This window comes from Marmota flaviventris, chromosome 2 (genome assembly GCF_047511675.1).
Source record: "Marmota flaviventris isolate mMarFla1 chromosome 2, mMarFla1.hap1, whole genome shotgun sequence".
Classification (NCBI taxonomy): Eukaryota; Metazoa; Chordata; class Mammalia; order Rodentia; family Sciuridae; genus Marmota; species Marmota flaviventris.
In genome coordinates this window covers 135,384,497-135,408,873 of record NC_092499.1, presented here as the reverse complement: position 1 = coordinate 135,408,873, position 24,377 = coordinate 135,384,497, and the positions used below count along the sequence as shown (strand labels likewise).

At 38.8% G+C, this 24,377-nt stretch overlaps 1 protein-coding gene across 1 annotated transcript; it reads left to right on the top strand.

Moving 5' to 3' along the window:
• Positions 1–2,932: 2,932 nt before the first annotated feature.
• On the top strand, positions 2,933–23,742 carry Whamm (WASP homolog associated with actin, golgi membranes and microtubules). Its single transcript, XM_027921813.2, has 10 exons — positions 2,933–3,611; positions 7,020–7,193; positions 10,091–10,241; positions 11,450–11,619; positions 13,080–13,245; positions 15,770–15,957; positions 17,467–17,553; positions 17,801–17,896; positions 20,249–20,744; positions 22,778–23,742. Exons 1-10 carry the CDS (start codon positions 3,027–3,029, stop codon positions 23,068–23,070), a joined length of 2,406 nt encoding a protein of 801 aa, XP_027777614.2. The 5' UTR covers positions 2,933–3,026; the 3' UTR covers positions 23,071–23,742.
• Positions 23,743–24,377: the final 635 nt, after the last annotated feature.

The following is a 24,377-nucleotide window of genomic DNA, read 5'->3' as shown; positions in this document are numbered from 1 at the left end:
ATATGGTGATCTGATTTTGAATTTTTATATTTATATTTATTGTTTTGAAAGTATTTTAAATACATTACTGCCATGTATTTGTAAAATAAAAATATTAGAAGCAAAATAAAATATCAAAAGAAAAATTAAGAGAAAATTATGCAAAGATGGATGTGCAAGAATAGTCACCACAGCATTTTGTTTCTTTTTATTTTTTTTAATGGTCCTGGGGATTGAACCCAGGGCCATAAACATGCTAAGCATGTACTCTACCACTGAGCTACATCCTCATCCCAACATAGCATTGTTTATATGTGCAGAAAATGGAAATTAACCTATGTTTACTATTAGAGTATTCATTAATTATAAAATGGTCAACCCAATATTTTCAAGCATAAAAAATAATGATGTAGATACTTATTCTAGTTTTGTTTTTGATGCTGGGGATTGAACCTAAGGTCTTGTGCATGCTAAGCACACACTGTACCACCAAGTTATACCCCAAATTCTATACCTATTTTTTTTAATATGGCAAATGTCCATGATATATTTGTAACTGGAAAAAAACATGTAGAATATCATTCGGTATAGTACTACAGATGCGTGCATACATACATACATACATACATACATACATACATACATACAGTCAAGGTTCTTTAGAGAAACAACCAACAGGATGTTTACATCTATGGAAAGAGAGTTATAATAAAAAATTGGCTCACAGGTTAAGTAGCACATACCTGTAATCCCAATGTCTCAGAAAGCTGAAGCAAAAGGATCCCAAGTTTGAAGACAGCCTGGGAAACTTAGTGAGATTGTCTTAAAATAAAAAGTAAAAATGGCCAGAGATGTAACTCAGTGACAGGGTGCCCTGGGTTTGAGCCTCAGTAATACATACTTCTTCTTTTTTTCTTTTTTTAGTGGTAGTTGGATACTTATTTATTTATTTTTATGTGGTGCTGAGGATCGAACCCAGTGCCTTGCATGTGGTAGACAAGTGCTCTACCACTGAGCCCCAATCCCACCCCACCCCCCAAACCACTTCTCATTAATGGAGTCCCACAATCTGCAATTGGTAAGCTGAAGACCCAGAGAGCAGACAGCATCTGCAGTCTGGTATTTCTAGTTTGAAGGCTGAAGCTCAAGATCTAGAAAGAGCAGATGTTTCAGTTTGAGTCTCAAGGCAGGACAGAATCTGGAAGCATCAGGCAGGAGGAATTCCCATTTAGCATTTTTGAGGTTATCAGACCTTTAATTGGAAGAAGCCTAACCACATTGGGCAGGGTCATGTGATTTACTCAGTCTCCAGATTCAAATATTAATTTCATCCCGAAACACTTTCATAGACATCCAGAATAAACTTTGACCAAATATCTGGACACCCCTGTGACCCAGACAAGTGAACAAACAAAAATCAACTGTCTTACATGTATACACATATGCTATAGACATATGCACATATGCTATTGAATGTTTATGTCTCCCAAAAACTAATATGTTGAGCCAGGTTGGTGGCTCATGCCTGTAATCCCAGAGGCTCAAGAGGCTGAGGTAGGAGAATCACAAGTTCAAAGTCAGCCTCAGCAGTTTAGTGAGACCCTAAGCAACTTAGTGAGCACTTGCTGAGCATGTGTCAGGTCCTGGATTGAATCCCCAGCACTACAAAAAGAAAAAAGAAAAAAGTAAACAGATCATATTAACTAAAACAATATATTAGAAGTAGTTTTGGGGGAAATAGATCACTTCAACTAAAAGATTATCTCTGAAGAGGACTGGGTGAGTGTGAGAGCAAGGCCCATTGCCTCCAGGCTTTGAAGGGTATTTTCCTTCAAACAGAGGCAGCTTTCCATCTTCAAGTTGCCCGCTACACATTGTGGAGGTCAATTTCAGGATGCAGAGATGCCCTAATCATAGCTCAAACTTGGCTCTGGTTTTTTCATTTGTTGTTCTTCTGCTGCTGTTTAACCTTGAGGACAACAGCAAGGGCAAATCTGATTCTAGGCTTTCCCAGATCAAAACCTTCAAATGCTCCTTCATTTCTTCTAGAGTAGCGACCTTTCCAGGCCTTGTTTTGGCCAGGGGCTCCTGGTCCTAGCTCCCTGAACATTCCCTCCCGGCCCTGCCTCCTCTACCCCTTTCAGTGCACTTATAGATGGACACTGCCATGTACTGTACGAGCTAGAGACTATCGGTGTCCTGTTCTCTGCAGCGTAAACACATCCAGCTCTGCCTCCCATTCCATCTCTACATGTAAATGGCATTCCTGATACCTCCTTAATCCGGCCATCAGTGGCCGGGTGACCTTGTTTAGCCCCAGTTTATTCTGTATCTTAAGACAAGTTCATTTTCTAGGTCTGTTTCCTTACCTCTAAAATGAATAGAGTTAGAACATATATTGTTTAAACGCTGCTTTGAAGGCAGAAATGTCTTCTTGTATCTCCCCCACCAAACCTCCCCCCAATACTAGTACACAGCAGGCAAAATCTTACTGAATTGACAAAAATAAATTTTTTGGTTTCTACCCAGTGCTTGGCATCTAGGCTCAATAAATAACTACTGATTTTAATTGAATGTTTGGGCACCCCACCACATTTGTGCCCATATTCCAAAAGGACTTGATGACAGAAGACGGAAGCAACAGTGTCTCTGTCTTCAGGAAGTTTGAGTTTTGGTGTAGGAGGCAGACCTAGCTCGTCCATTTAACAAATATTTCCCCAACTCCAGTTAAGTGCAAAGGTGGAGAAAGTGAGGCAAGAGTATTTCCCAGGCTCCAGACCAGATCGCTAAATTGATTTCGTTCCGCCAGGGTCAAAGGCAGATGTTTTGACCTTCTCATTGGTTGTCGCAGACCCTCCCTTATGTCAGCTAACCAATCCTGGACGCCCAGCCAATCAGTTGCGGGCTGGGGGTGGGACGCAGAGCTGGACGCTGTCGCGGATTAGAGCCTAGTGGAGGATGTCCCGGCCTGGACGGTCCGGTGGTAGGAGGAGCACCGATGCCCGGCCCAGGCGAGCAGCGCTCACGGGACGCGGACCGTCGGGGCCATGGAGGACGAGCAGCCCGACAGCCTGGAGGGCTGGGTGCCACTCCGCGAGGATCTCTTCAGCTCACCCGAACGGCACCAGTTGCGCTTCCTGGTGGCCTGGAACGACGCGGAGGGCCAGTTCGCTGTGACTTGTCACGACCGCACGGCGCAGCGGCGGCGGCGGCGTGAAGGGACCGCGCCGGAGCCTGCCGGGGCCGCGCCCAGTTGGGCCGGCCTGCTCTCGGCCGCGGGGTTCCGCGGGGCGCACCGGCAGCTGGCGGCGCTGTGGCCGCCCCTGGAACGCAGCTTCCCACAGCTACCGCCCGAGCTGGACGTGGCTGGCTGCGGGGCCAGGGACCGCGGGCGCGGGCTGTGGGCGCTAGTGTGGCCGGTGCGCGTTGGCCTCGGAGAGACGGCGCTACTGGAGCTCTGCGGGCAACTGGAGCGCTATCTGGCTGAAGCGGCCGACGGCTGCGGCGGTGTCACCGTGCGCGACGCGCTCTTCCCCGCGGAAAGCGGCGCGGCCGACTGCGAGAGCCCGCACGAGCTCCGGGAGCGGGCCTTGCGCGCGCGGCGGGCCGAGGCGGGAGCGCGGCTGCACCAGGTATGCGCGGCGTCCGCTCCGCCGGTCGGCGTTGGCTGCGCGGGACCTTTTAGAGGATTTGCCGGCTGGGGGGACGCAAAGACTGCCCTCCGCGCGTGCAGAGAAAGGCGCAGGGTCACCCGCGCCTGTGTGGGGCAGCTGGGAGAAACTCGGAGGGACCTCGCATTAAGGCCTAGAGAGAGATGGCTCATTCTGTTAGGTCAAAGTTTATTTGCAGTTAGGACTAGGGCAGGCCCTTAACCTTTCTCCCGAAGATACTGGCAGAGCAGGATGTTGTAACCAGGAAAGCCCAGAAATACTGAAAGCAAAACTGAAAATAACTGGTTGCCGTGGCCGTCTATCCTTGGGAGGCTGAGGCAGGAGGATTGGGAGTTCAAAGCCAGCCTCAGCAATTTCTCGAGGTCCTAAGCAACTCAGTGAGACCCTGTCTCGAAATAAAATATTTTTTGAAAGGGCTGGGATGTGGCTCAGTGGTTAAGCGCCTCTGGATTCAATCCCGGGTACAAACCAAACACACACCGGAAAATAATCCATAACCTGTAGGAAATAATAGCATGGACTAAATATAAGCAATTGTAGATTCTCTAGGGAACACCAAGAATAGAGACAAGATGTTTTAGAGGATGAATTTACTAAGGAAATAGGTATTTAGTTTTTTAAGTAACAAAGACGATTAAGTGGAAACCCCACAGGAAGTGCACTTTATTCATCAGTTTAGAATGATAACAACAGTAGTGCTTCCCCCCCAGGCAATTTGAGAGAAAAATTAATTATTTCAGTGAATAAAAAGATTAGGAGAAATTATGACTTCAGTAGCAACAATTCATTTAAGGAAAGCCAAGGTTTGGTGCCCCGTACATCCCCTCTTACCTTTTCTCATTATTGGACATTATTAACCTGATATTAACCTGAATGATTTTTCTGTAAATTGCTTTGAGGAAGGGAAGGTGTAAGAGAAGAATTCCAGCATATTGCAAAATCTTAATTACTGTATATTCCTTAAAGCTAAATTTAGGATGAACTTTCAAAACTGAAATGGTTTTATAAATGGAGTTTAGTGGGATCATTTTATACTGTGGGTTTTATGTGTAGCTATCAACACACCTACTCAGCATGTGTTGATTTTACTCCCCCTGCCCTGTACTGGGGATTGAACTCAGGAGTACTGTACCACTGAACTGTATTCCAGCCCTCTTAAATTAATTATTTATTTTAAAAAAAATTCAGACAGGATCTTACCAAGTTGCTGAGGGTTTGTCTCACCGAATTGCCCAGGCTTATCTTAGCTGGGATTAGGAGTGTGGGCCACCAAACCCACCTTGATTCTACATTGTAATATGAGGAAACCAGGGGAATTTCATGCCAGTCTGCTTTTAATCTTCAGCTTGATCATTTCATATCAAACAGACTTGTTTTTCAGACACTTGATTTCTCAGAAGTGTTTTCTCCTTAAATTCCAGCATTTATATATTATGTAGATATTATTATATCTACATAAAAGTTACACTTTTCCCAAATTGAAGTTTATTCAGGGATGTTATATAATACTAGTGTAGTTCATACTGTTGAGCTAGGTGCTCACAGTACTGTAATGCACCTGTTTACCTGGAACTTAAAAATAGAGTAGAGGGGTGAAAATTTAAAAACCTATCATGTCCATGGAAGTGTATGTAATCTTATTTAGAATAAAAAAGCAATTGATTCTAGAATTAAACCAGTTGATAATATTGCTAGTATCTACAAAATTTAGCTAAATGTTTGACTCTGGAATTTTTTCCTTAATAGTCTTAAGGAATAAGGCTGAAAATTTTCAGTTTTTAATCTTTGCATCTGTGTGTTTTAATCTTGGCGAGGGAAAAGTTTTTTTAAATGTTACTTTTGTTACCTGGATAAAACTACAGTTGAGATTAGGTCAGATTATTCTTAAGTAGAAAGATGGAAATTGAAGAATTTAAAAATGTGTTGGTTGAGCTGGGTGCGTTGGTGCATGCCTGTAATCCCAGCAGCTTGGGAGGCTGAGGCAGGAGGATTGCAAGTTTAAAGCCAGCCTCAGCAATCTAGCAGGGCCCTAAGTAACTTAGCAAGACCCTGTCTCAAAAATAAAAGATGGCTGGGGATATGGTTCAGTGGCCAAACAGAGCCCCTGGATCAAAATATACTAAAAAAGAAAAACAAAAAAAAAAGTATTGGTTGAGGGGCTGGGGTTGTGGCTCAGTGGTAAAGTGTTTGCCTAGCATGTAAGAGGCACTGGGTTCGATTCTCAGCACCACAAATAAATAAGTAAATAAAATAAAGGTCCATCAACAACATTAAAAAATATATATATTGGTTGAAAACAAATCTGTACCATTACTTGATTTTATTTTTTCTCTTTTGGGGGAAAGATCATTTCCAAATGAGTTCACCTGGATTACAAATTGCTTGGTGCTCTGTATCAGAAACAATGCTTAGCAGAGACTAGAGCCATAGTTGAGGCTCCCTGAATAAGTCTACTTTGTGGGTGGTTTCATGGAATATTTACTTTGGGGAATTAAGAGACTCAACTTGCTGAAGAAGTACTTGATGACGTCTCTAGAATGTCTTTATGAGCTTTGAAAAAAGGAGTTATGATCTCACCAATCCTTTAGTTAGAAGAGTTAAATGAAAAAATATCCATAATATTGGTCTTGGAGATAAATGCTATTAACATGCCTTGCATGTGTGAGGCACTGTGTTTGATCCTTAGCACCATGTTAAAAAAATAAATAAATAAAATAAAGGTATTGTGTCCATCTACAACTAATTTTTTTTTAAAATTTGTCCTTTGCTTTTCCCTCATTAAATATTACAAAATCTGGGCTGGGGCTGTGGCTCAGCGGTAGAGCACTTGCCTAGCATGTGTGAGGCACTGGGTTTAATCCTGAGCACCACATAAAAATAAATAAGCAAAATAGAGGCATTGTGTTATCTACAACTAAAAAAAATTACAAAATCCTCATATTATTAAGCAGTCTTCAAAAAAACAGTGTTGAAAGACTACAGTAATAATATTCTGCTGTGGATATACAATAGTTTATTTAACCACATTTGTTTTCTTGGGCATTTTGATTGGAGGACAATAACATGGTGACCCATGCCTGTGATCCCAACAGCTCAGGAGGCTGAGACGGGAGGATTGCAAGTTTGAGGCCAGCCTCGGCAACTTAGCAAGACCCTTTGCAACTTAGACACTTGAAATTGAGTGTCTGAAAATAAAAATAAAAATGGCTGGGATGTGACTCAGTGGTGAAGCACCCCTGGGTTCAATTCCCAGTATAAAAAAAAAATGTATTCAAGTTGACAACATTAGCTTTCTTTTATTTAATTTTGTTTGGTATGATTTTATAAATAATGTGCAGATTTGAGCTTTATTTATGTTTTGGCTTCTAGGTTCTTCAAGGACATGAAAAAGCCAACAACATGGTATCATTGATGAAAATTTATCAAGAGGAAGATGAAGCTTATCAGGAATTGGTTACTATGGCAACCATGTTCTTCCAGTATTTACTGCAGCCATTCAGGGACATGCGGGAAGTTGCAACTTTATGTAAGCTTGGTATTTTGGTATGTTTCCTTATATTTTTATTTTATCAGATATCTATCTGTCGTATATATATTTTTTAGTCACACTTTAGTTTCCATCTGTATTTTACTTTCTTTGGGTTCATCTTGTATTTAATGATATTATAGCTTTATTGAATTTATATTTAAAATTAATTTTAAAATTGGGGCTGGGGATTTAGCTCAGAGGTTCTGGATTTGCTCTTTAGCACCAATTTTAAAAAAAAGAGAAAATATTGATTAAAAATGAAGGCATTTAATGGGAAAAAACCTCTAAATGAACAGACATAACTTTCCTATTTTCATATATGAATATACAACCAGTGTAACTCCACATGATATACAACCACAATATTGGGCAGTTATATTCCATGTATGTATGATATGTCAAAATACATTCTACTCTCATGTATAACTAAAAAGAATTTTTAAAATTTTTTTAAATGAAGACATTTACATTGGTCATCTTCTCAACACCTTAAAAACTATAAATTTTAAAGGGTTAAACATTGTTCTGCTGATACATAGGCTTTTTATTTCATTTTTTGAAGTGAAATGAAAAAGTTAGCCTGTTGCCCAGGTTATCTTTGAACTTCTGGATCAAGTGATCCTCTTGCATAAGCCTCCTGAGTAGCTAGGACTGTAGAGTTTGCTACCATGTCCTGCTTGATTTATTATTTTTGATGTGATGTTTATTTACTTATTCAGCTTATTTTTCACCTCTAAGGACACCTGGCGATTTATTAGAAATAGTATGAAATTTAAGCAGCAGGGTCCTAGATTGTAATTCAGTAACTTAAACTTTATTAAGGCTGTCATCACTGATTTCACTTTTCCTATTTAGAAAAGATATTATTATTACTATTGCATCCCAGAGGTGCAAATGAATCTAGAATCCAGAGGAAGTAAGCAGCTTGCCTTGGATCTCATCAACTAGAATCAGAAGACATCAGAGAGTTTTCTTGATTTCTGCCCCCTGCACTGGGCCATCTTTCCATATGTACTCTCATGACCTCTGCCAGGTTTTTGTATTATAAAAATGGTATTTCATTTAGATGAAGCTCATGTCACTATAACTTGAAGATAAAGTTGTTCTGTTCATTATTTTGAAAGGCTGTTGTTTGGAGAGTCTTTACTGCCGTGTGTGTGTGTGTGTGTGTGTGTGTGTGTGTTTTAAGTAACAGGATTGTTGAGATAAATTCATAGACTGTACATGTAAAGTGTACAGTTCAATGGTTTTTAGTGTATTCGGAGTTGTACAACCACCACTACTAATTCCAGAACATTTTTTAACTCCCCCCAAACCATGTTTCTACTAGCAGTCATTCCCATTTCACACCAACCTTAGATAATCACTAATCTACTTTTTGTCTCTGTGGATTTTTCTTTTCTAGACATTTCACGTAAACAGAATCATGACTGGCTTGCTTTACCTGGCACAGTGTTCTCTTGGTTCACCTACACTGTAGCATGTCTCAGGACTTCATTTCTTTTATTGTGAATAATATTCATTAGAAGGATACACCACATTTTACTTATCCATTAGCAGTTGATGGACATTTGGGTTATTTCTACTTTTTTTGGCTATTATGAATAATGCTGCTATGAACATTTGTGTACAAGTTTCTGTGTGGACATATGCTTTTATTTCTTTTGTGTATGTCCTGAGGAGTGGAATTGCTGGGACACATGGTCATTTAATGCCTAAACTTTTGAAGGACTGCTAGTCTGTTTTCTAAAGCAAGTATATTTTATATTCTGCCCAGCATAAATGAGGGTTCCAGTGTGTTCACATTATCATCAACACTTGTTATTGATATTCTCATTGATTATAGCCATCCTAGTGGGTGTGAAGTGATTTCATTATAGTGTGTATGTGTGTGTGTGTGTGTGTGGAGATCAAACTCAGGACCTCACACATGTGGGGTAAGTGCTCCACACTGAGCTACATCCCCAGCTCCCCCCTGTAGCTTTGATTTGCATTTCTCTGATGGTTATCCTATATATATATGATATCAGTAAATAATGTTTTGTAGACAGAAAATTGAATGCTGGACGTCTTAGTTCAGGCTATTGTAACAATATATTGTAAACTGGGTGGTTTATAAAGCAATAGAATTTTTTTTCCCCTCATAGTTCTGGAGACTGGAAAATCCAAAATCAAGATGCTGGCAAATCTGGTTTGCAATGATAGCTCACTTCCTAGTTTATAGATGGTTGTCTTGCTGTACCTTCACATGGTGAAGAAAGAGAGGGATTTCTTGTCTTCTGTTCTTTTTAGAATGGTATTAATCCTGATTGTGAGTGCTCCACCCTCATGACTAATTACCTCCCATAGGCCCGCCTCCTTGTACCATAACATTGGGGATTTAGGCCTCAGTATATAACTTTAGGGGTGGACACGAACATTCAGTTCACAGGAATACATGTCATAATCAGGAGTATACAGAGTTTATTGTTTTTTAGGTGATTGTATTTTTTCCCATAGAAAAGAACAATAGTCCTGAAAGGCTAATTGTCTTGTCCCTAAAAGAAACCATAGAAACAGCTAACACTGGAGTGCTATGGATCAGACTCTGCTGCGTGCTTAGTACAGATCCCATTTAAGCAACTGTGTATTATTTTTAATAGAGAGAATCATAACTTTACAGCATTCCTCTCCAAGAAAAGTTATTCTAGTAATGTAAAGTGAAAGTGGGTTTTTTTTCCCTTTATGCCTCAGAGTACCCCTTTGTCTTGCAGGTGGTGCCCAGCTTAGAGCCATGCTCATCCTCAATAAAGGATTGCTGAATGAATGGAAACTTAATTGACTAAGTAGTAGTAGTGAAAGTAGATAAGACAATAAGTCTCCTTTTAAATTGCTAATGGCTGTACACTACTGTTATCTCTGCTCTCTGTAGAAGTCCCTGGATGAGGATAATCTGGGTCCTAAAAGGGTAGTTGCCCTGCAGAAGGAAGCCAAAGAATGGAGCAGACGTGCTGAAGAAGCTGTTGTCTCTATTCAGGAGATCACTGTGAATTATTTTAAGGAAACAGTAAAAGCATTAGCAGGTGATAATAAAAAAAATGCTATACTAAGCGAATTTTCATACTATTAAAAAAAGTTGAGTGCCTCCTAATAATACCTGTGTTTCCTAGGTATTGGGAATTATATAAGATAATCATAAACAGACACCGCACAGTCTGGTGAAGGGAGAGAAATGTTCATTTCATTATATATTCATTCAGCACATGGAAAATGGCAGTGGCAATAAGGGTCAGGGAGAAGAGAAACACGGGGTTTTGAAAGCCTATGGGAGAGAAACTGGGTTTGATCAGGGTGGTCACCAGAGTCCTGTGAGAAGTAATGTGTGCCCAGACATCTGAAGGGCTCATGGAAATTGAGAGGGCAAAAGAGTGTGCTGGATGGAATAGCATTTGCAAAAGGCTCTCTGGCTTGATGGCACCTGGCAGATATGAGGGGCTTAAAGAAAGCCCAGGGGCTGGATGGCAGAGGGTGCAGTGGGAGGGAGAATGCTCGGCAGGAGGGGTCAGACACCAGAATGTTTGGGGGTGGAGCAAACAACTTTTGTCTAATCTTACACTGTTGTTGATCATAGCCCCAGACAGGAAACAACCTCATGTCTGTCAATCAGTTTGATAAGATATAATACATTTGTAAAACAGAGAACTATATAGCTATTAAGCACAATTCTCTATATCTGTTTTAAAAATATTTTTTAGTTATACATGGACACAATATCTTTATTTTGTTTATTCATTTTTTTATATGGTGCTGAGGATCGAATCCAGTGCCTCACATGTGCGAGGCAAGCGCTCTGCCACTGAGCCACAACCCCAGCCCTCTATATCTTTTTAAATGAACTACAAAAATCCCCAATATATTAAGTGAAAAAAAAAATATAAAGCACAATGGTGATTGTAGTTTCTTTTAGTCAGATTATCTATATAGGCCTGTTTGTCTGTCTAGGTAGACACAGAAAAAGTCTGGACAGATATGTACCAAAGTGTAAGAAGCAATTGCTTCAGCCAGGTAGATCATGAGCTACTATTTTTTTTTCTTTTTAATGAAATACCTGGACTTTTCTATCAATGACCACATATTACTTTTGTGATAATAAAAAATTATTAAAACAAAATTTCTTAAAAAGGATGGTTTACATATAATAATGGAAAACAATAAACAAAGAATTAGCTCAGAATAAATTTTGCTCCTTTTAATGAGTTGTAATTTTATTTTATTAATTATAATCCAATAGGAATGCAGAAACAAATGGAACAGGATGGGAGGAGATTTGGCCAGGCTGCCTGGGCCACAGCCACTCCCAGATTAGAAAAACTCAAGCTCATGCTAGCTCGAGAGACCCTGCAACTCATGAGAGCCAAAGAGCTGTGTTTAAATCACAAAAGAGCGCAAATTCAGAGAAAGGTAAGATAAAGATAAATATAACTTTGTTTTTAAAATATACTTTTATTTTAGATAGCATCTTTCTATCTGGGTATTGTTAATGCAGTTCTTTTCTTATTCCAAATATCATCTTCTAGTAGATAAGACTTTAGAGACTTATGGAAGGTTGACCATAAACTTTCCCTTTGATCAAGATATTTCTGAGATATTTTATTGTAGGATTTATAATGACACTGACTGCAATATTGAAGTGGGCAGTCTTCTACTCTACAATCAACCCAGCAATATTTTCAGTATTTTTTTTTTTTTTTTGGTAGCGCTAGAGACTGGACCCAGGGCTTCTTCACACGTGCTAAGCAGGTACTCTACCATTGAGCTACATCCCCAGCCCTTTTTATTTTTTATTTTGAGATCAGGTCTTGCTGAGTTGCTAAGGCTGGCCTTGAATTTGCAGTCTTCCTGTCTTACTTCCCTAGTCGCTGGGATTATAGGTATGTGCTATCATGCCTGACCCCAATATATCTTTAGAATAATTAAAGAGATGCTTCATCCAAGGATGAAGTTTTTTTCTGTGATCTTAGGACTTTAAAACAGAACATTGTAAATACCTTTGTCATCCCAGACTTTTATAAGGAAATACCATAAACAGGTGGTTAACACAACACAAATTTATTTTTTACAGTTCTGGAGGCTGGAAGTCCAAGGTTAGGTATCTTCAGATTCAGTGTCTGATGAGGGCCCTCTTTCTGGCTTGTGGACAGCCAACTTCTTGCTGTGTAGTCTCATGTCCTTTCCTCAATGTGTGTCCGTGGAGTGAGAAAGAAAGTACTAAAAGAGCACTAAACCCTGGGCTGGGGTTGTAGCTCAGTGGTAGAGTGCTTGTCTAGCACGTGTGGGGCCCTAGGTTCTATCCTCAGCACCACAAAAAAACAGATAAATAAAAGAAAGGTATTGTGTCCATTTACAACTAAAAACAACAACATCAACAACAAAACCATACAAATGAGGAGTGGAAAGAGAGTTCATATAGTGCCTCATTGCTATTTATTTTCCTCAGAACCTAAACATTTTCATGTTTCAAAGATAAGATAAAGTGTCTATAATGAACATTGAATAAGGAAATTTTATCTGACTAGATGAAATGGAAAAATGTTTCTTTTTCCACTTTAGTACTAAATAAGTGAGAAAATACCTGGAATGCCTCTAAAGTTTACTTTAAAAAAAATTTTTTTTTAGTTGTAGATGGACACAATACCTTTATATTATTTATTTATTTTTAAAATGTATTTTTAAGTTATAGTTGGACACAATACCTTTATTTATTTATTTATTTATTTAACATGGTACTGAGGATCGAACCCAGTGCCTCACATATGTTAGGCAAGTGCTCTACCGCTGAGCTACAACCCAGACCTAAAGTTTGCTTTTAACACACTAATTATTTTATTTTAACTTGTTCTTCTTTTTTCAATAATAACAAGGTGGAAGATCTTCCAGAACAAGAAAAAAATATACATGTTGTAGATGAATTAGAAATACAATATTATGAAATTCAATTGGAACTATATGAGGTTAAATTTGAGATATTAAAAAATGAAGAAATACTTCTTACTACACAGCTGAACTCTATTAAAAGACTTATAAAAGGTAAATTTATATTTTATATAAGATCAAAATGTTTAAATTACACACTTGAAGAAATATAAAAATAATATCAATTTTCTGTAACACCTGTTGAAATTTCTTAGTTTCCTTTCCATGTTTTTATTATTAAAATAATATATTTATCCCACTGGCTCGGGAGGCTGAGGTGAGAGGATCCCAAGTTCAAAGCCAACCTTAGCAACTCAGTGAGACTTTATGTCTAAATAAAATATAAAAAAGGACTGGGGATGTGGCTCAGTGGTTAAGTGCCCCTGGGTTCAATACCTGGTACCAAACACACACACACACACACATACACACACACACACATATTCATTGTTAAAGAAGGAAGAACCCCAAGCCCATTTTTTAGAGATACTTAGTGGTATATTTGAAAACTTTGTAGCCTTTTTAATATGTCAGATGTACATAAATGAATATCAGTTTTTAAGGTAAAACTACATAAACTATTCGGTAACATTTTTTTCATTTAATATATAATAACCATCTTTTCATTTCAGTAAGTAATAAAAACATCAGAATTTTAATGGCTGCATAGTATTCCATTGTATAGATATACTGTGATTTCCAGTTTTTCACTGTCTCAATTAGCAGATTAGCAGAGAATTCTTTTTTACACATATATCTATATGTAGGATAAATTATTTCCTAGAAATAAATTTCTAAAGATAGAATTATTGGGTTAAGGACATTGTGTATTTTATATCTTAAAACATTTCTGTTAAAACAACATGATAACAATGTTTGCAAACTGGAAGTTCCTCCTGGTTTAATAATTTTCTTCATGTAGATCCTGAACATACTATTTTCTGATTTCTAAATTGCATGTACACAGTGCCCCTCTAGAGAGATTATACAAAATGAAGCTCTTGTCAGCAGAGGTATGAGAGTCTTTGCTTTTCCATACTCATGCCATCCTTTGACATTTTTGGTTACTTTGTAGAAAAAATGGCATCTTCTAATTTTAATTTATTTAATTATAAGTCATACCAAATACAATTTTTAAAAAAGTTTGTGGGCCATTTATATTTATTTTATGAACTTTCCAGTCATGATCTTTGCTCATTTTCCTTCCAAATATTTATTTTCCATATTAAGGATATTATTCAATTGTTTGTCAAACAATTAGGAATTTAATTTGCTCCTCATATTCTTGGTTCCAATCACTAATTTTAAAAACATTTTCCCCCACTGATTTGAATGGCTGTGTCTCATATCCAGAATCATTAGATTGACTTTGAATTGTTTGTGAGTTTTTACTGTCCTATACTGACTTGTGAGTGTCTTCCCACCTTTTTAACATCTGGTAGGGCAAGCACCCCTTATTAATCCTTCACAAGTTTTTTGACTATTTTCACTTCTTTATTCTTCCAGATAAACTTTATAATCACTGTGGCAAGTTAAATAAAACAAAACAAAAACAACCAAAAACTCACTGGAATTTTTGGGATGATGCTTAAAATTAGACATTACTTTGGGGAGAACTGTAAATCTTTCCAATTTTGATTCTTCCCACTCAAGATCATGGTATGTCTCTTTATTTTTAAAAATCTTTTTTCCCCTAAAGGTCCTCCAAGTTTAATAATTTTCTTCATGTACATTCTGAACATATAGTTTAATCCTAGGTATTCAAAAATTTTTGCAGTACTTTCAAGTTATAAGCATTTTACATATTTAGGAAAAATGTCTATTTAAAAAAAAGTTAATCTGGAAGGATGTAAACTAAATTATATATAATGTCTTCATCTGGAAATGGTACTCAGTAGGTTTGGGGAAAAGAAAAAAAATCACCTTTTATTTAATGCAATTCTGTAGGATTTGGATTTGTTATATATATTAAGCATACATTTTAAAACATCAATATGTAATCAAGATTAAATAAAAATAAGGCAACTTTCTGGTGTGCTGCCAGTATAACTTTCCTTTCTGGAGGGCAGTTTGGCAGGAGGTATCAAAGAGTTTTGAATATTTGTCAGTTAAGGAAGTGCTAGGCAAATGCTCTACCCCTTATTACTCTATTTCTTCATGTTTTATGACTATAATATACACAAAGATTCACGCACAGAGATGTTCATCACAGAAGTAGATAATAATGGAATGATAAAATGTTCTTACAACAGAGAATATCTTAAATTAGAGAAAACTATGTTGCCATTAAAATTTTATTTCTAACACATGGAAAATGTTTTCTTAGAACTCTGTTGACGTGTCTAAATACATGTGGTATGTGTATATATGTACATAAATGGTAATAGTGATTTTCCCCCATAATAAAATTATAAGTAATCTTTGCTAACATTAAAAAACTATGCATTATTTTTTTAAACTTAGTGCCTCGCTGTTGCTGAGGCTGGTTTTGTTTTGTTTTGGGGTGATGCTGGGGATTGAACCCAAGGCCTTGTGCATGCGAGGCAGGCACTCTACCAACTGAGCTATATCCCTAGCCCCTATGCATTATTTTTTTTATGGCAAAATATGTTTCAAGAAAATCATTAATACATTTTAGAGAAACAGGATGAAGTTGTCTATTACGACCCGTGTGAAAGTCCAGAGGAACTTAAAGGTATGGATCATGTAGCCGACCTGCAGCATGGTGGGAACTTGGAGGTGAAAGAACTCAGCTTGCAGTGCCAGAAGCTGGAGGTCAAACGGGGCAGGATCTGTGCCAGGAGAGCCTCACTCAGGAACAGAAAGGTAGGTACCCTAGCTGGATTTTTCTCTTCTCTTCCAGGGATTTCTTATTTTATAAAAGAGAGAGAGATATTGAAAAATAAGACTTTTTTTTTAACCAAACAGTGATTAATTTTTGTGTTTGTAGATAACAGTGGCTCCCATCAAATATATTTTAAATATTATTTTTTTTTAAATTGTTTCTTTGGGGATTTAAGCATTTATCATAATCTCCAGATTGTAATTCACTCATTCAACAATCATTTGTTGAATGCCCACTGTATATACAGCTGTTTTTAAAATCATGCTAGGATTTCTAATAATCAGTTGTAGCAAATTCTAAAATATATTTTATTATAAATTATGTATTACAAAAAAATCAATCACATATGCAGTATTCAGCTCATCGACCTTATATTTGCTGAGTGGTTATTTCTTAATTTTTAAAAACTGCATGATTACTAAAATAATAACATAAAGAGATTCAGAAAAGAAAGCTCCTCTATTTCATGGTTATTATGAGAATAAAATGTTATAAGGCATATAAAGTGCTTGGCACTGAGGCTGGGACCTAAGACATAGTCAATAAATGTTAGTATTATCATTATATTATTTTCCACATGTGCATTAATACATTACTGGTTAGACATAGGTGAGATATAGTTTTAAAAATAATTTTTTAGGTGTAGTGATTATGGAAATCAGTTTGGAGGTTCCTCAAAAGACTAAGAATGTAACTAGCACATGACCCAGCTAACGCCTCAGTATTTATCCAAAAGAATTAAAGTCAGCATCTGCAGGGATACTTGCATACCACTGTTTATAGCAGTATAATTCATAATAACCAAGTTGAAACTAGTCTAGGTGCCAGTCAACAGAGGAATGGATAAAGAAAATGTGGTATCTACATAATGGAGTTTTACTCAGCCATAAAGAAGAGTGAAATTATGGCATCTGTGGTAAATGGATGGAAATGGAGACTATCATGAAGTGAAACAGCCAGACTCAGAAAGTGTTGAATATGTTCTCCCTTATGTAGAAGCTAGAGAAGAAAAGGGTGGGGGGGAAGGGTGGTAATGGAGGATCTTGTGAAAATAAAAGGGATAACAGTAGATTAGATGAAATTGACCAGGGGAGAGAAAAGGAAGGTACTAGAGAACAAAGCTGACCAAATTATGTGTATTTTTTAATATGGAACAACAAAATTCACTGTTATGTACAATTATAATGCACCAAAAAAAAAAAAAGAAAAGAAAAAGAAATGGAAATTGCCTGTTTGTATGCCCCCTCATTGTTGGAGGATCACTTGTTCATCTTTCAAGGCTCTCTCCTGGGAACAAATTACTCATGTAAGCGGCCAATTAGCCCTTCTCACACGAGTAGGGATGGCAATACCGTTGAGACACACCAGAAGCTAATATTAATGAATGCCTTATACTATAGTCCAGATGCAATGCTTTTGTCTTTTAACCTTTTATGCCACAGCCATGGTAATATTAAAAACCATGTAGGTGATGTATATTATTCCATTAGGATCAGTGCAAAGAAAACCATCGGCTCAGATTGCAACAGGCTGAAGAAAGTACAAGATATTTTCATCAGCATCATAGTATTCAAATGGTGAGTAGCTGAAAGAAAATGTTTTGTATTTGCATGATGTTATGCTATGGCCTGTACGTGTGGGAACCCGGGCTTTGTTGCCTAGATGCGCAGCCCTCGCTCCTCCCATCTTGCAGCTGGGTACAGACATGGTGGGTGGGTAACGTTGAGTCACAGCCCCTTTCTTTGTCAAGACCCATCTTGCTTGTGTTTCAAGACATATAATCAGAATTCTGAGCACCTTATACATACATTTGTTTAAATATAGAAAAGAGACAAAATAAAAGAAGAGGAGCAAAAGAAAAAAGAGTGGATAAACCAAGAACGCCAAAAAACACTCCAGCGATTAAGAGCCTATAAAGAGGTAAGTTCTAGAAATGATCATCTCACTTTTTCGGGGAAAATAAATGCAGATCACTTATCCTAGGAGAAAAGTCTTAGGTATTATGAACAGATGACTTAGAATATGAAATGCTCCAGAAATACTATTATTTGTGGCATATCAGTGTTTCCAAAGCCCTGCTAAAACAACTGGTGCATTGACAGCACAACATGGTTGGGTTCCTACTCCCTGGTCCTCCTAGTGGTGCTAGCCGTGCCCACTGGGACTCATTCAGACCAGCAGGGAAAATTGAAAGTAATTTAACTGCCCTCAATTTTAACTGGCCTTTCCCCCCTCATTTGTAATAAATTCGACTCAGGGGCACTTTGCCACTGAATTACATTCCAGCCCTTTTGATTTTTTATTTTGAGACAGAGTCTTGTTAAGTTGCTTAGCACCTCACTAGGTTGCCAAGGCTGGCCTTGAACTTGTGATCTTCTTGCCTCAGCTTCCCAGGTTGCTGGGATTACAGGCATGTGCCAGCACACCTGGCTGTGATGAATTCTTTAAAATGTCACCAAGGAAGCATTGTGACCTAAGTGTAGTGAAAGTGCTCTATTAAAAGTGAACGACTTTTTTTTTTTTTAATTAAAAAAGTAAATAAGAACTTATTTAAGAATATAATTGAATTTATTGACTCTAAAAAATAGACCTGATCTCCTCCTCCCATTGCTCTTCAGAAAGACCCTGATTTCACATTGTACCAGATCAGGGCCTGAGTCGCAGTAGGAAGGATGAACAGAAGCGGGGCTACAGGAATCCCAGATGGTTGTGAAGCCAGGTAGAGAGAAGCTGGCTGTCCCTGCCACCACCAGGGTACCGATGCAGGGAATGGAACCCGCTGGGAGGGATCCAAGGGCAGTGACTCTGTCCGCTTGGTCCTGACTCCATCAGGTCAGGAAGTTGGATGGCAGTATGGAAAATCAGCCTCTCAAATGTGGATGATATAAAGATGCGAGGGGTAGAGAGATTACAATGGCAGACTCAGGCCTCCTAAGCTCCCAACAGACTGGAACAGTGAGTTAAAATCTAACAGGCTGACCTCATTGGGAGGTTCTTGATAGCCTGTACCAGAGATGTACATTGGCATAGGGTGGATAGGAAGGCTTTAATGGAGTGGGAGAGAATGAGTGGCTTAAATGCAGAGGGAAAGAATCTTGAAGATTTAGTTTCCTTCAACTTAATGTGAGTCACTGTATGATGAAAGCTCATTGAGGTCTGGGGCTTGTTGCCATTACTTTGCTGTTTATCCTGGAGAAAGAAGAATGTGGGGAAAGAGAGAAGTATTTTGAGTTTATCATAAATTGCCCAATGTGTGTGTTTTCAGTTTACATTAATAGTATTGTTGGGCACAGTGGCACACGACTGTAATCTCATCAACTCGGGAGGCTGAGGCAGGAAGATTCCAAGTTGGAGGCCAGCCTCAGCCACTCAGTGAGACCCTGTCTCAATGTAAAAAAGTATAAAGGACTGGGGATGTGACTCAATGGTAGAGCCCCTTGGGTTCAATCCCAGTACTGAAACAAATAAATAAAAGTGTCATATTGTATGCATTTTTTGCCAGTTTCTTTAACTCCAATTCTGTTTTTGAGATTTATTCATGTTGTTCTAGTTTACTTTAATGGCTTCTTGGTATTACATATTTTGTTTTATTGGCAAATCTGTGCCTTCTTTAGGGAACCTTCCCACCACAGTTCTTTGTAGTATTAGATGTTTCTTTATCAAAAGAATACCTAAGACACCAGAACTTTTCAAAGTTAATTTTTTTTAATTATGAAATTTAGTCTAAGCCTGAAAGTTAAGAAATATCCATATTCTCTTTTATGTCTGTGTTTTTCATAAACCTTTTACCCCAATGTTTATAATCATAATACCTATTATTTTTATATCCTGCTATTTTTATTTAATGCAATGTCATAATTTTTTTTTTAGGTGTTGCACAGGCTTTGTACTATTTCTGCTTTTTCATGGCTGCTTACTATTTTAAATAAATTTGACATAATTTTCAACTAACTTCTTGTTGTTGGCATGTAGAGCTCCTAACTTTTCATGCTAAGAATATTATGAATATTTTTTAATCTCTATGTATTCATTCATATCTTCATTTTATTACAGAGAAGGTAATACTTGGTCAAAGGATATAAATGCTTCTTTTTTAGCACATAAGAATAGATTGAGTAGTGAGGATGGCTAGACAAAAGATGGGGAGCCATTGTGAATTAGAGTCCTCTAAGCATATATCAGTGTTTATTTACAGATTTGTTCTTAGATGGTTTCAGCATGTTGATAGTCTGCATTTGTGTCAAATTTTTTGCAACCATGTTTTATTTTCAGAAATATTCAGTTCAATCCTTACAGCAGACATCCTGCTCGGAACCTGGGGCTCCAAACCTATCAGCTGACCTTCCCCGGCAGAGGTCCTCACCAGTTTCTCAGCTTGTGTCAGTCGCTCCCCCGTGCTCTGGGAAGGCCCGAAGCGCTCCTCTCGTACCTGATGTTTATACTGAGAAAACCCCCAAGGATCAAGACTATCACAGAAATATCCCTGTCCAGATTTTTGTTCCAGTTGGTGACCGAACACACTTAAAATCCAGTGAAGAGCTGTCATTGTCCCCACCACAACAACAACCTTCTCCTCCTCCTCCTCCTCCTCCTCCCCCACCCCCACCACCTCTCCCTCCACCTCTTTCTGCTCTGGCCTCTTCTCAAGCTGCCAATCATCAGAACTTAGGTCTTGGAACTTGGGTAAAAGATGATCAGCCACGTTCTCTAGTGTGTGGGTCACCTGCTGAGAGACCACCCAATTCCTTGGAAAGTTTTCAATGCCCAGGTAACCTGCTGGAATTCTGTCCCTACTCCCAGGGGTTGTTAAGCTGCCAAAGCATTCTAGCTTTAGAAGCTACCATCTGCAAATAAATATATTTCAGAATTCTCTAGTCTTAAAATATTCTAGTATCTGTTGACTTGAATATTAGTCTTTCACTGTAGTTTGTACAACCCGAGTTTGATAAATGCTAACTTAGCCTGAAAAAAACATCTCTTTTGATCATATGGCTTGGGATTTCTGAGGCTGTTAAAGAATCAGTCTATTCAGGGGTTGGGGATGAAGTTCAGTGGTAGATCAGTTAGCATGTGTAAGGCCCTGGGTTTCACCCCTAGCACAACACACACACACACACACACAGTATATTTTAGTTTTCTTAACACTTCAGTATGTATCCGATTTCTGCCATTGAATTTTCAGTACTGCTTTACTGTAGATTTTCTGTTGCATTTGAGGCCTTTACAGGATTAAATTGTTGCATTTTAAGAAGGATATTGCTTGCACATTATTCTGTTATATTCTATTGCATTGTGTATTAGCCAGAATGTAGAATGACTGGTGGGGAAAAAGTGGGTCACTTTTTGTCAGCAAGTACAGTAAACTGAATACATTTGAAAATTTGTAACAAGGCTGTAGTTCTCCATGATTCTAATCATGACTTCATACATAGACTATTGAGGATACCAGCTTAAACGTGCCCAGATTTGGAGCCTACTGCTTTAGGAGGGTTTGTATGTTCAATAAATCTTAGCAAAATACTATGTACACTTACTGGCACCAGGCACAATTGAAAATGTCACTCTCTCAGGTGGAGACCCAATGGCCCTTTTCCACAAGGTTTGTGATAACATCACATGAAAGAAAAGTGAGCACTTGTGTGCCTGTGCCTATGTCAGAGTTTGGGTATAGGCAGGTCGATGGGGGTGCCTGTTCTAGCTCAGGCTTAATTCTCACGTTGTGGGGGCTCTATTCAACTCAAACATTGAGAATAAGAAGAAAGTGTGAATTAGTGCCAGAAAATGACAGTGGTTATGAAACTTATTACTCCCAGAGGGGAACTGTCATCAGTTATAGGTTTAAATCCAAAGTGAAGTAGCCCTTGTCAGCCAACTAGAAATGACTCTTAATCTTGAAGGCCTACCTGGAAGATGTCTAATTTAATGGCCACATCTTACTCTTGCATCCAGTAGGAGATAAATATTTTATCCTTTCAGGGTCTCAGGGTGTCAGAGTGTAAAATCGCTTCTATCCAGTATCTGGAAACTTTGAGCTAATGTATGTTTTGACAGTATTCACACCCTTAAAAATAGAGCATGTAACCACTCCAGGGTGACGTGGGTGGAATTAAACACTACACAGAAAACAGTGCCAGGGCCACCCCCTCTCTGTTCATTGAGCCACTGATTAGAATTTTATTTCAAGCCTTTCTGTGTGTGGAAACCTGCTCATTTCATTGTCACAGAATGAGTCATCAATGACTAATATCCAAGACTGGAGTTAGAGAAATACAGCAGGGTACATTAAAAAAAAAAAAAAAAAAGGCTATTTTCTAAGTGGAAAGAGAAATGGAGGAGATAAATTTAGAGGGATCTAACTCAGGTACAGTGGGTCTTATTATTTCCACCCCAGGCATCCATAATTCTCTTTAGGGTGTCTTGAAAGCAGTCATTCTAACAAAAGGTATACATGACTGTTCCTGAAAATTGCTAGGGCTTTGAAGATGTTAGTGGAAAGTAAGTAGTCAAGATAGAATATGAGCTATTAAATATCCTGGGGCTGGGGAAGTAGCTCAGTTGGTAGAGACTCACCAAGTATGTGCAAGGCCCTGGGTTCTATCCCAGCACCACAGCAACCAAACAGAACAACTATCCTGGATTCAGAGAGCTTATCATTGGTCTAACAGGTAACCAAGGCTTTGTCAAATGGACTGATGATTATTTGTGTGAATCATGGCATTAACTGCTTTTCCTAGCTTTTGCACAGTAATGCTCTGGCAGCATGATACTGATGTAGCACTTGCTCTGTTTGCTCAATTTCAGGATCTATGGATGAAGTGTTGGCCTCCTTAAGGCACAGCAGAAGCCCTCTCCAGAAAGCGGAAGTGCCCTTTTCGCCTGCTCCCCGCACGTCAGTCAATGAGCACATTCTGGCTGCCATAAGACAAGGGGTGAAACTGAGGAAAGTCCACACAGACTTGGGCTCAGGCCTCAGTGACAAGCCAACCAGTGACCTAGAGAGGAGCATTAAAGCTGCACTCCAAAGAATCAAGAGAGTGTCTGCTGACTCAGAGGAAGACAGTGATGAGCAGAGCCCCAGCGAGTGGGACCATTAAGCATGTCTCTAAGTCTGACAAAGGTAGATGGGCCACACAACACCCGAAAAGATCAGCAAGGCGCCTGATGCAGTGACGCATACCTGGAATCCCAGCAACTCGGGAGGCTGAGGCAGGAGGATGGCAAGTTTGAGGCCAGCCTCAGCAATTTAGAGAGACCCTGTTTCAAAGTAAAAAATAAAGGGCTGGGAATGTATCTCAGTAGTGGAGCACCCCTGGGTCAATCCCCAGGATCCAAATATATATACATTAGTGGGGTTTTGGGTGAGACATTGCAACTTGGATTTGGTGTTGTGGCTTTTAAAACTGAGAAGGGAAACACACATGTGACCATTACATACCAACCCATAAGTAGATAAGAAACCCATTGTGAGCGTCACTGGCCTAAAAGAATAGTACATATTTTTCTCCATGGGTAATCTAGAATCATTCCTTGATTCTGAAAGAAGTATACACTACTCTGGTAAACAGCACTATTAGACTACTGACTGTTCTCCTGTGCATACAGCATAGTGGTTCCTCACATTTAAAAGGTTTGAATGTGAATATTATTTTAGCAATAATAAGAGTAAATTGCTTCTATATTCAGAAACTATTTTAAATACTTAAATAAAATTTATTTTATATGTCAAACACTATGTAAACTCATAATAAAGAATTATTTATAATTCATTGGTGTCAGTCATGAGGAAATGGAAACAGTCTCTTCACTGCTGTAAAAACCAAGCCTTCCTTGCTTCCTTGCCTGGGGGGTTTCAGATAATGGTGGGAGAATAGTGTTGGTCCTCTTAGGAACTGAACTCTTAGGCTACAATCTTTTTCTCCTTCTTGCTTTGTATTAAAATTAGCTAGGTACAGTGGCGGAAGCCTGTAATCCCAGAGACACAGGAGGCTGAGGCTGGAAGATTGCAAGTTCAAGGCTAGCCTGGACAACTTAGTAAGACCTTGTCTCAAAAAATAAAAAGGGCAGGGGATGTGGCTCCGTAATGGAGCATCCCTGGATTCAATCTCCAGCCCTGGAAAACAAAAAATTAGGAGAGAGGAAGGGACTCACACAAAGCAGTCTATATATATATGATCTCAAACTGCCCAAATGTAACTGCTAATCTCATTCTACTTGTGTTTGTGACTATGACCCTGGGTTTCCACAGAATAGGATGAAGCTAGAGAAAAGTCCCATTACACACCAAAGGTTTTTCTGCTTCTGGTTTCTTAACTCTGGCCCATACCAACCTGAAGGGCCTCAATACAGTTGGGAGGCATCTGAGTCCTTATTCAGTAGTTGCAACCTGGACCTGCCTCCCTAC